Here is a 12,352-nt window from a genome sequence, read left to right on the forward strand (position 1 = left end):
TGTTCAGGAAACCCTACACATAATTTGTGTGTATCTCTTAATTTGCTGGGCAAAAGTCCTATATATAGGATTTGAAAATGCGTGACCTTTATGCCGTTGTTATTGGTCATCATGAGTCATTCATGACCCATAATAAGAGCATAATGGTTTTATTAGAAGCTGTAAATATGTTTGAGGCATGAATGTTTACTTTTTAGATTCATAGGACATCATGAATACCCATTTTGAACAAGGATTGGAATTTTGAGCAGCATTGTTCAGCTGGTGTCATGGGAAGGACTGAAGCAGTGAATGTGCAAAAGAACATTACAGGTGTGGCACAGGGTGGTTTCATGACGACATATCGCACATGCCGTCGTGAAACTACCAATTTTAAGGATGAAACAAGGTCCAGGAAAATCTCAAATCCTATATATAGGGTTCAAAAAATAGAGCACAGGCCTTAGAAATATTGCGCAAGGAGATGAGCCTTAGATGTTAGTATTTGAAAAAAATATCTTATTCAACTCTCCATATCAACTAAGACCTAACGCGGAAGAATTGGTCACATACGTTTCCCTATGCTCATGCCACACCCATTTTGAGTTGAAAAATATGACCAAAATCCTATATATAGGATTTAGCAAATTAAGAGATAGGGCTTCCTGCAGTTGTTCATACCCTTCTCATCACCCCTTGAGGTTGGGGGTTGCCTCTACTGTATACTGCCATGGCTCTGCATGGTAGAGTTTTCAGAATGGCACGAGTCCCACAAATTGAATATACGTGGATCATATTTCGGCTTTGCCAGAATGTCACGGCGATGCCGGCCTGAGTTCAGGTCGGTCTGGAGCTGCTCTTCATGATTCTCTCGTATACTGTAGAACGGGTAATTTTAGCGACTATTAATTTTAGCGTTTTCCCATTGTCAACCGGTTAGCGACGTTTTATTTTAGCGATTTGCAGCGATTTTACTCACGGATCACCAGTGCACTACTAATGTCTCAACGGATTAGCGACTTGAAACTTTAGCGAAAAGGAGTCGATCGCTAAATTCGCTAGGGTTTTTACGTCGCTAAAATTACCCGTTCTACAGTACTGTACCTCAGATGTTGCGGACATGGGGCGCTGGCTGTGCAGCCCTGAGCACTTGCTGGTCCATTGTTACAGTATGCTGGGTTTCTATGTCCACAACAGCACAGGCATGCACTGCACACCGGGTTCTTCGTACTGTGAATAGTAAAGCTGTACTACTCCCTGCTGTACACTGTGCATGTTTACTGCTGCATGAATTCGCTGTGTACCAGGCAAGCATGCATCCACACAACTCTCAATGTATGTAACAGATGGGGTCATAGCTCCGGGCATATCCCATCCGTACAGTGAATAAGTGCATAGACTGTCCCTGCGGGAATTTGCGGAAAAAACTCTCGAAAACTTGCGCAAGAAATTGCGGCAGAAAACAACAAAAAATGCGACGAAAAGTGCGGAATGATGCAGAACTTGCCAGGAATTCGCGGAATTATTTGCAGAAAATTGCGGATTTAGGCCAAATCACGAAATTTGTTGCATAGTATATCTACTCCCGAGTAGTACTAGTCATACTGTGGAAATAACCTACAGGATCGTGGAAAGCACTGTGTGAAAAGTGCATGAAACATGTGAGATATAGTGCAAAAAACGCGGGAAATCGTGGATTTTGCTGAAAATCGCGGGTTTGGGCCAAAATCGCGAAATTTGTTGCATCCGTGGAATCGCGATTTCCTGGAGGGACAGCATAGAACTGATGAATGATAAAATGATAATGACTGTACTGTATACTGCAACTCAAACTCGGCTACAGCCAATTACGCATGCAGGCCGGGGTGATTGTTTCCAGCAACGTGCTTGGGTTCAGCCTCAGTAGGCTGTAATAGCCAGTCCTCTGTAAGTTAGTGCCTCTTCCACACCATCCTCATTATCATGCACCAACAAGTACTTGGAGAATCGCTCCGCAATTTCCCCTGCCTTCGCTGGCCGCAAGAAGACATAATCGCCCACGGACAGGCTGGGTGCGGAAGGTGACAGTTTACACAAGGGAGTCTGAACTTCACCAAAGCCCTCGGTGGAGAACTCTCTGTAGCCGGATGGCAGAAAGACGGACGGTGTTTTGTCACGACCCACCTCTCCACTAGCTATGAAGCCCCCAGACTGGCACGTGACGATCTCCGACCCACATGTGTGACTTTTCCGGGTCACAGCGAGGGCAAACACCAGCGCTGGCTCGGCAGAATTCTCCGTGAAGAAGTCAAAGATGTGACTCTGCAGCAGGCCGGAACCAACTGCTACCTCGGTGACACGCTCGTCTTGGATGGTGGATAGAATGCTGCCTGTCCCGCCACCGTTCACAAACTCCAGGTCAATCCCACGTTCCTGAAGGTGAGCGCACAGCTCAGCACGCTTGTGCTTCACATCTCCAACGGACCACCACTTCATGAAGCGCACGGCGATATTCCGTGCCGGAGTCCACCCGCTTGCATCGGGAACTCCGGCTATGTGAGCCTCGTATCCCATCACAGACGTCACCGTCACGAGAGGGCCACGCAGTAGACTTGTCTTCTCACTCCAGGGCATTGCCTTCATACGGACTGCATGCTGTGCCAACAACGATGCTGTGGGTGCTACGCCATCCTTCCAAACTGCTTCCCAGCAGCTGTTGACTGCGGCAACTTGGTTCAGGATGTCGTCAATGTCGCCGGGTGTTCTGCATGGCGAACGATGGCTTCCAATGTAAACAATCGGCAGTGGCGCGAAGGCCACATCAACGTCAATGCACAGGCGAGCCATGACCGGACGGTACACCTGCTCCTGGAGCGTTCTGTGCGCGTTCTGCAGCCAGCACATTCCGATCAGGCGTACGTGTTCGCCACAGTCGACCATCTGTGTGAGTACAGCTTGCCGCTGGACCATGCCGGCTTGCCACAGCTGCTGGAGCTCGGCGGGCTGCACCAGCGGGTAGGCCAGCAGAATGTTGCGGGTGGACGCGTGCACGGCATACAGGGCCACCTCCGCCACGCTGAAGCACATGACGCCAATCACCGTGTCTGGGTGCCTCTCTGCCGCTCGTCGCACTAGCTCCGGCACGCGGACGCTTTTCGTCGCGATGCGTAGTCGCTTCCCGTGGCTCGCCGCCACCTGCATGAAGTAATCCGTGTTCCGATCAAACACGTCAACATTGACAATGCCACACGGCATCGTATGTTTGCCCGATCTTAGCAACGTCGTCAAGCGCTCATGGTTCCATGATTTTGCTGTCCGCTCGCCATCATCGGCTTGCCGCTGTTTGCCCTTAAAGCGCGATAGCAACACTGCGGTCGCCACGAGGCAAAGGAACACAGCGCCGAGAACGATAGCAACCAGAAGTACTAGCACACATATGCTGACCAGTAAGAATCCGAGCAACGGTGCAAAGAGACCGGTGACCATGGTGAAAAGCTCGCCTGCAGCCGTCATCAAACCCGCTGTCGGTGACGTGTATGTCGCTGGCTTGGAATGTGCTGCTGAACGACCGCGTCGACCGGGACAGAACAGCCAGAATCCAGAATCCCTCCGACTGGAGCCAGAAGTATTTATTTTCACCGAGTCACACAGGAAAGCACCTAGTGGCTTCGCAAAGCCTTTGATCAATCCAATCCGAACTAACACATGTACCGATTGATCTACTCAGTACATGCGCAACTTGAAGTCAATGCTGTAGATAGTCGGTGATAATCCCCAGCACAAATTTTATTAGACGGTAAATACCAGTACTGCCTGCGAGCTAGCGCCTGGTGAAATGAGGTACATGTAGTCCTGAAAACGAAGATGAGTTACAGGAAAGCAGGACGCGGCTCTCCGGACGCCAGTACTATTTATGCCGTGAGTCGGTGCCCCTTGCACGCGATCTTCAGCGCCGAATGGCACTGCACTGACTTCGTACACGCATCAGTTGCTCAGCCGTATCCAGCATTGACCCTGTTGAAGTGACTGCACTCCACTGCTGGCGCAGTGGCACTGTGCCATGGCCTTCTTTCCGAACCAATGCGGCAATGGCGAGCGTTTGGACTGTTGTTGGTTGGTTTTTATTTCACTTCGCACTTTTTGTTGGTCGTAGCTTCGAAGACAGCCAACCACTTGCACCAGGCATCATTCAGCAGAATTAGAAACTCTACCATTGTCTACGGCACGTGCCTTGTTGGAGATTTTCGTTGACAGCGCAAGCGCAAGACTGCTGCACTAGCACTGACAAGGCCTCCGACTCCCTAGTAGTACTAGTAGTAGTACTAGTAGTAGTAGATCTACAGTCAGTATACTGACTGTAACTAGTAGTACTACAAAAAAAGTACCAAGACTCAAGCAAGAGTACATAAAAGGTTTATGTACTCTTGCTAGTACATGTAGTTGGTAGTTGGTTCTACTACTAGTACTAACAAGAGTACATAACCCCCCTCTTGGTACTAAGTAATAGTACTAATATTAGCCACTGATGCCGATCATGCATAGATCTTAGTCTTAGATCTTATCTACGCTCGTACACCCCTCTACTCCCCTCCGCCTCCCCTGCCTCACTCCCAATGCGGCAATGGCCGCTTTGGCAGTCTGAAATACATGTAAAAGATACTACTGTGACGCAACTACAGAAGTGACGGACCAGTACGACTACGAGTCTGACCCAAGGCCAAACGACGTGGTGTTGGGCTTGTTTTTTCTTCTTCTTCTGGCGCTGCAGCTAGCGGCAGCCGCCACAAAAAGCACCGTGACACTCCTGTGAGTGTGGCTGCATCATGCCTTCGAAGCTTCACCAACCATGGATCATCATGGATGGCCTGCATCTCGGCTCACCGGTTGTGTTACATCACCTACTTGCAAGTCACTACACCAGAACTTCAACAGGGCAGAAGCCTTGAAATAAAACTTTCCGGGCGAACAGATCTTATGTTCTTGTGCAACGAACCATGGTGAACGGGCGCGGGTGAGAAAACCGCGCTGAAGATCTGACAAAAACAGGCCAGCGCGGCGAAGACTTAGCTACAAAACAGCACACGACCCAAAACAAAAGCCCAAGTCCCAAGAGCCAGATGCTCTCGCGTGGGCAAAATGATCGGGAGATACAAGCGCTGCCGAGGGCGGTCGACTGTCATGTCATGTGTGTTTGCAAAACAGCAGGCGTCACCGATATACTATAGTGTAGATCTACAGCATGCAGTCATCAATGGTCATGTCGACAAGCTCGCCAAGTCGCTTGCCACTCACTCACACAGTCTTGTCTCGAATAGTATAACATGTATTAGAGTCTACTCCACTTCGCGCGCGTACTGCATGCAGTATCTACTATCGTCTCGATTTGCTTTGAAAACTAAAGATTTCCAGCGCATGCGCGGGATTCAAACAGCCTGCTGCTCTGACGTGATGGCGGAGAACGCACAAGTGCGACCGTCCTCAGGGACGGCGCCGCCTGCGAAAAAGGCAAGAGTGGAGGAAGCCGAAGAGAGTGAGGATGAGGTGGACAGGCTGCGGCGGTACTTGTCCGACCTGGAGAACACTCAGGATAGCTTGAATGAGCTGAACGAGAAAGCGTCTGAGGAGATCCTGCGTGTGGAGCAGCGCTTCAATGAACTTCGCAAACCCCATTTCTCGCGGAGATCGGAGATCATCACTGAAATTCCCCAGTTCTGGATGCAAGCCGTATCCTCCTAATTAATTTACCTGTGTAGTTGGGTAGTGGAAACAGCAATAAGAATTTGTCAAAAAGAAATTTCTTGTAATAAAAAGCCTGATTGATTTTCAAATCTTTTAGTGCGTTCGTTGAGAATATTGACTATGAGTATGACGTCATGGTGAGGTAAGCGGCAAGTGGGGTGCGTGTTCAGTCCTTCACCGACGTTGAGATGCGATACTCTGCGCTGGTCAGCATCAGTTACTGTCTTTTGCTATAGAGACTAACTTGTTGCAAGCTGTACGATGTTCTACATGGCAGGCCTTGGAGGCCTGTGGGGATTGCCTTATCAATAATTTTAAAAATATTAACAATAAAATTACTCAATCTGCGGACAGAACTGTTTCGTCCTTTGTGGACTCGTCAGCGCAGCACAGAGGTAATGAGGCCGAACCTGATAGCAATGGAAATAAAAATTTCCAATCAGGTCCGAACGTACCTTGCCAGAGTGCTCAAACTGACAAGTCAGTGAGCTCTGCATAATGCAAACAGCAAAGGCACTACCCCACGCAAGAGTGCTCAACTGCTACAAGAGCAGGAGCGAAATACTCAATCTGCGGACAGAACTGTTTCGTCCTTTGTGGACTCGTCAGCGCAGCACAAAAAAAAAAATAATGACGCTTGGCAGCAAAGCAGAGTGAAGATTGGCAGACCTGATCCACTGTCGTGGGGACTTCATGAATTAAACATGGCAAGGATACGTAGTGTAAAAATATGCACTCACCACTCGGGTAGCTGTGCTGTGCTGTACTTACTACTATAATAGTTGCATACACATGCACATGTACAGTAAAATCTGTCAAGGCGACCACTCGAATAAGGCGACCACCTGTCCTAGAAGGTCACAGAAACCAGGACCGAGGGATGCTATTTCCAGTCAAATGACCCTGGATAAGGAGACCACCTGGTAACAGAGACCACATTTTGAAGGTCCCTTGAGCGGTCGTCATAGACAGGTCTCACTGTATGTGCAAGCGTAGTTCAGTGTTTTGACCATAGCCAGTGTGTGCTGGTCATGTGTGTGTGTGTGTGTGCTGGTCATGTGTGTGTGTGTGCCGGTATGTGTCATGCTGAATTCATGTATTTAGTAGAACATGCCATGATGTTTTATCCTGTCCGGTGTAACGGGTTCACCTTTAGGGCCGGGCAACGCTGTCTTAATCGTTGCATCTTCTAGCAGTAACACGCCCTAACTTAGACAATCCCATCCTGACGTTCAGCTTAAGATGGCCCGATCTCCCGACGATGATGTTATTACTGCACCCAACGTAGTATGCACAGGGAGGCCGGGGAGTGGGGTCACGCGACTTACCAAGTCCTCGGATTGAATGGGTTCGAAGTGGTGTGGCGCATCCGTCCTCCCGCAGGTCCCCGCTACCTACCTGTACTTCGGGTGGATTACATGGTGGCCTCGATGTGTACCCAACACTGTTGCTGTATGGGGGGGGGGGCACTCGGGCGAGTCAACAGCAATTTCTGTGGCTCGCACCTTTGCGAAAATTAAGTATGCAGTTATCTCGCTGTCCGTAGTTTTGCCTTGACTTGATTCTGTGATAGCTTCTCAGCCATCCACTTATTGGACCAATCATCACAGAGGAAGATGAAGAGCCACTGACACATCTCATCGACGTCAATGTTGAAGAATTCCAGGACATCAAGTCCGGCTACAAGATTGAGTTTGTAAGCAGCTTGCGTTGTGCATGTACGGTTCACTTTTGGCAACCTGTTTGCACTCAATCTTCTATCTAAAGGTTGCGTGTGTGGGCACGTGTGTGTGTGTATGTGTGGGCACGTGTGTTTATGTATGTTAAAAAGAAAAAAGAGAAAAGGAAAATCAATATAGGGGATTCACTGGTCGGAGAAAGTCACTTCAACCAGCCGTGTGGTGTGGGACTAGGCTATAGTAGTGGTGGTCAAATCCTTTGCTGATCTGCCTCGCAAGCTGTTGAGTGGTGTAATCCCAGCGCACGTTGCTATGTCTAGCATAGTTTGTTTGCTATCTGGGTGGGCGCGCGTGTGTGTGTGTGGTGTGTGTGTGGTGTGTGTGTGTGTGGTGTGTGTGTGTGTGGTGTGTGTGTGGTGTGTGTGTGGTGTGTGTGTGGTGTGTGTGTGTGTGTGTGTGTGTGTGTGTGTGTGGTGTGTGTGGTGTGTGTGTGGTGTGTGTGTGGTGTGTGTGTGGTGTGTGTGTGTGTGTGTGTGTGTGTGTGGTGTGTGTGGTGTGTGTGTGTGTGTGTGTGTGTGTGTGTGTGTGTGTGTGTGTGTGTGTGTGTGTGTGTGGTGTGTGTGTGGTGTGTGTGTGTGTGTGTGTGGTGTGTGTGGTGTGTGTGCATCCATTACAGTTGATGTGTGGTAGGAGTCTTGAGAGCATTGACTTGGCCATGTCTGTTTTGGGGTAGCATAGCATCATGCAGTGTACCTGGGATATGAACTCTGTGCTTGTAATTGCCGTAACCAGTGTCCTTCCTCTCAGTCTGAGAATGATACATGTATCAATTGCTGGCTGTGCAGCGGTTTAGCGAGAACGAGCACTTCACCAACGAGGTCCTCACCAAGACCTACAACCTCAGTAGCAGCAATGAGCGTCCGTCCACCACCGAGCACACGCCCATTGACTGGAGACCTAACATGGTACGTCAACGTGCTTTGCTATCACCCTTCATTTCACATTCATTTGTTGTTGGCAGTCGTTTGACTAGCCAGGAGATGCTGAATATATACAAATACACATACAATAAATAAAGGAAGGACGAAATGTTGCGAGTAATGACTGACTGCCCACCAATGTTACCAGATAATATACAGTCAGAAAGTGCGACAACAGTTCACAAAACTGACATTGGTGGACAGTTGGTCATAACTCGTAACATTTTGTCCTTCCTTACTTATCCATGATTCCATTGGCTCAACATCCGAGTTCAAATTGACACACATACAATAGTTCTGCTGGGACAGCCCATGTAGCTAATGCTCTTTGAAAATCGTGAGAGTTCAGGTAATTATTATTTTTATTATGACGGATGACCCAAAGATAATTGCAGTGCTTGAATAAGAAGACCCCTAGATCTGACCCACACAACCATGCAGACCTAACTTGCCTGTGGTGTTTGAGATCAGTAGGTTTTGCATGTCTATGAATGTACAGTGAAAACCTGTGTTTGCCGGACCCTGTACCCAGCGAAGTCCTGTATTGACCGGACACGGCTTCATGCACCAAAGTGCTGTGGAACGAACTTGCATCCCTGGATCAAGCGGAATCCTGCCGTATCAGGACAGTTTCCGCTGCACCAAGGGCGTCCGGTTAGGGCCGGTTTTACTGTATTTTCAAGTCTTTTGTAACATGATGGCTGATTATGGCGATGAGAGGGAAGTTACATCTGCCTCTTTTCGTGATTCTCCTTTCCTTTGTAGAGTTTAGTTGATCAGTTTGGCGCACGGAAAGGCCGCGACTCCACCTCATTCTTCTCCTGGTTTGTGGAGAAGACAGATTCATCTGGCCTTGGCGAGCTGATCAAGGATGAGCTGTGGAGTGATCCTGTACAGTACTACATGGTGAGTTGTGGGTGTTGTGTGGGTGTGTAGGTGTGTGTGGTACATGGTGTGTGTGTGGTACATGGTGTGTGTGTGGGTGGGGGGGGGGGGTGTTGTGCTCGTCCTGGATTACGGCAGTGGGTAGATATGATAGGGCGGGAGTGATCGGGAGATGTACAGTGATGCTGTTTGGACATCAGGGACTTGGAAGTTGACGGCTTTCGTGACCGTTGCATTCATGTGTCCAACACCTTTGTCCGGGGCAACACAGAATACGTGGTAGATGAGACACTGCTATACACACCTTGAGAGTATGAGAGATCGAATCATATCTCTTTCCTGTATCGAAGTCCTTGCTGTTTGACTCTGTGCAGTATATGAGCAGGCTTAGAAAGCCTATTGATGAATACCGTATTTTACCGGTTACAAGTCGACCTTTTATTGACCTAAAATCCGACCTAAAAAGGGATAGTTTGACTTACAATCGGGGTACAACTGTCCTCAAGCCGGTAAAATACGGTACCATGCAGTGAGTAACGTCATCTGTGTTTGCTCCTTTGTCAGACTGCCATGGTTGAAGAAGCCAACGGTCCGGGTTCTGAGAACGGCGAGGATGAAGACGACGACGATGTCGACGGCGTGGAGGATAATGTTGGCCCGGCCGGCTTTGTGTTTCAGAACGAGGACGGCACGTTTGTTGACGAGGATGGCAACCCTGTGGAACCGTATGAGGATGACGACGAAGAGGCAGAGTACATCTCCAGCCCTGAAGAAGCGGGCCAGCAGCAGTACGAATACCAGCAGTTTCAAACCACGGTAAGGCTGCTTCCCGTTTTAAACAAGACTGTGTTGACTGAGCAGCACTGTGCATTGCACACTGGCACTCGATTCTGGCTTCCCGGCAGGCACTGAATTGCGACCCCTGAGCCACTTGGCCCAAACATGCACACGATGAATGAAGGCTGGAAGATTTTAGAGGAGTTCGCGTGCCCCCTGTGCCCCTGATGGGCTGCCTGCCTGATACATGTACTACTGTACAAGTGTGGTGTTCTATGCGTACTATATACGGTGTGCACGGATGTGTGTCTGTGTGCATGCGCGCATCTTGTATCCTGGAAGGAATCCTCTCTGAGTGTTTTCCTGTTGCGCCAAAGTCGCCTTCTTGCTTTCTGGCACTGGTTTGAATACACTTTGGATGCATTCGATTACACGTTCTGCACCGGATCATAAAATTCTGGAATGACCGGAGTGAGCGGATTACGCCCATGTAAACGAACAATTAGTCGTGAACTCTGTACTCATGCTCCTCTCGCCATAACCGTAGAAGGATCACGTATTCAATTATTTGTACGACTCTCCACTTGTAGTATACAGGCAGCACACATGCATGGCATCAAGATGGCATACACCAATTGCTTAAATCCTGACGGTAGAATTATAAATTCTGCCTTCACTTCGGAGTTGGATTCTGTTGTTTCTGACGAGGAAATCTATGTAATCAAACAGTGTATGCACGGTAGGGAGTTCTGGAATGGACAGAACTGTGTGTATTTGAACGTGCCTTACGTGGCCCTAACTCTTCTCTCTCTCCCTGTCTGTCTGTCTCTCTTTCTCTCTCTCTCTCTCTCTCTCTCTCTCTCTCTCTCTCTCTCTCTCTCTCTCTCTCTCTCTCTCTCTCTCTCTCTCTCTCTCTTTTTGTCATGTTGGGTCCTTCCAGAATCCTGATCCAGTATATATCAGTGATGGAGAGGAGGAAGAGGGAGAGGATGAAGACGAGGAAGGCTTTGAGGATGACCAGTCTTACGATTCCGAAGGTGCAGAGGTATTAGACGGCGTTCAGCCCCAGGCCGGTGACGAGGAAGAAGTCAACGGTGAAGTTGTGCAGATTGAAGATGTTGAAGGCGATGATGAGGAAGACGACGAGGACTTTGATGATGATGATGAGGGCAATGAGGAAGCAGATGATGATCTGGTGGCTGCTGATCAGCCGGAAGATGCGGAATAGTACGCGTCTGTTGTGAGGATGTTCAAAGCTTCATCCACACACACAACTAATGGTGCTCATCGTCCTTCTTGTTGGCATGAACGCCGCTTCTCCGTCTCTGAATATTGAGAGGTTGTACAAAGTTGATTAATACAATGACTTCGTGACATAGTTGGGTGACCTGCTTCCCGTTCTCTTCGCCACGGCATATATCTGTGTGAGTGTACGTGATGCTGCGATTTGCGGTACGTTTGCGGTGCCTTGAACACTGCTCTGTGGAGTGCTCCTCTTTCTGGATGGTGTGTTACTGTTGTTCCCCATTACTGCTGCTGATGCTGCATGTCAGAGCATGACGAACCAGGGTCCCCGTTGCTCTACACCTGTCCAATGCTCAGCGTCAGATGTTCGTGTGTGCCCTACTGCTGCGTGGCCAGCAGCCTATGTTACGACCATTGTTTGTACATAGCATGTCCAGCGTTCTTACAAGTGTGCTGCTGGACCAAATTCACTGTGTGCAGATGAATAGAACTATCTCACGCGCTCCTTTCTTGTCTTCGTCTTTTTCTCTGCGACTACTCATGGCAGCTGTCAGTCTCCAGCTGTGTGAGCTCTCTCTCTCTCTCTCTGTCTGTCTCCCTGTTCCCATCATTATGTTTTTATTCTCTTTCTTACCTCATTTGCGTATGCCCCTGTACTGTGTACATGTACAAATGTTTTCCAGACAACATTTTTGTGAACTGTGCATGAATTTGCTTTTTAGATGCTACTTTTTACTCTATCATGGTGTATTGTCATCTTGCCTTGGATCCATGGGCTGTTGGAGAGAAAGGCTCAATTCTGATATTGCAGTGAAATTCAAAATGACTTTTCGTTATCGATTACTCTGATCTCATCGTAGTTGTTGACGGTGTTGTTGACATGCTTCTGTGTTTGCGCGTGGGTGTGCAGACTCTTTGAGATTTTTTTTGTTTAGAATATTCGATTCGATTCAGGGTACGAACCTGATCAATCAAATGTGCCATACTTGTGCTTCGAAGTAAACCCAGTCATCCAAGTGCAGTCCTGGTGGTCATGCAGAGAAATCTGACCTCATGAATATAAAAGTGGGTATGGGCTACGCACGCAAC

The 12,352-nt window shown here is 48.6% G+C and overlaps 2 protein-coding genes across 2 annotated transcripts; one reads left to right on the forward strand and one right to left on the reverse strand.

Annotated features, from left to right (window-relative positions):
- Positions 1 to 1,878: 1,878 nt before the first annotated feature.
- Positions 1,879 to 3,444, reverse strand: LOC135823522 (uncharacterized). The gene has a single exon (XM_065336364.1). It carries the CDS (start codon positions 3,442 to 3,444, stop codon positions 1,879 to 1,881), a length of 1,566 nt encoding a protein of 521 aa, XP_065192436.1.
- A 1,917-nt stretch (positions 3,445 to 5,361) lies between these two features.
- On the forward strand, positions 5,362 to 12,112 carry LOC135823148 (protein SET-like). The gene is made up of 6 exons (XM_065335986.1): positions 5,362 to 5,682; positions 7,271 to 7,393; positions 8,222 to 8,341; positions 9,122 to 9,262; positions 9,806 to 10,057; positions 10,959 to 12,112. The coding sequence occupies exons 1-6, from the start codon at positions 5,371 to 5,373 to the stop codon at positions 11,244 to 11,246; spliced, it is 1,236 nt and encodes a 411-aa protein (XP_065192058.1). The 5' UTR covers positions 5,362 to 5,370; the 3' UTR covers positions 11,247 to 12,112.
- The last annotated feature ends 240 nt before the right edge of the window (positions 12,113 to 12,352 follow it).

Source organism: Sycon ciliatum, chromosome 8 (genome assembly GCF_964019385.1).
Source record: "Sycon ciliatum chromosome 8, ocSycCili1.1, whole genome shotgun sequence".
Lineage (NCBI taxonomy): Eukaryota > Metazoa > Porifera > Calcarea > Leucosolenida > Sycettidae > Sycon > Sycon ciliatum.

Bases quoted from the DNA above. Each gene is read 5' to 3' on its own strand.
- LOC135823148 (XM_065335986.1), top strand. From the start codon at position 5,371: ATGCGCGGGATTCAAACAGCCTGCTGCTCTGACGTGATGGCGGAGAAC. The intron at 8,342-9,121 runs GTACGTCAACGT...TTTCCTTTGTAG, and splicing joins TTGACTGGAGACCTAACATG to AGTTTAGTTGATCAGTTTGG. The intron at 10,058-10,958 runs GTAAGGCTGCTT...GGGTCCTTCCAG, and splicing joins ACCAGCAGTTTCAAACCACG to AATCCTGATCCAGTATATAT.
- LOC135823522 (XM_065336364.1), bottom strand. From the start codon at position 3,444: ATGGTCACCGGTCTCTTTGCACCGTTGCTCGGATTCTTACTGGTCAGC.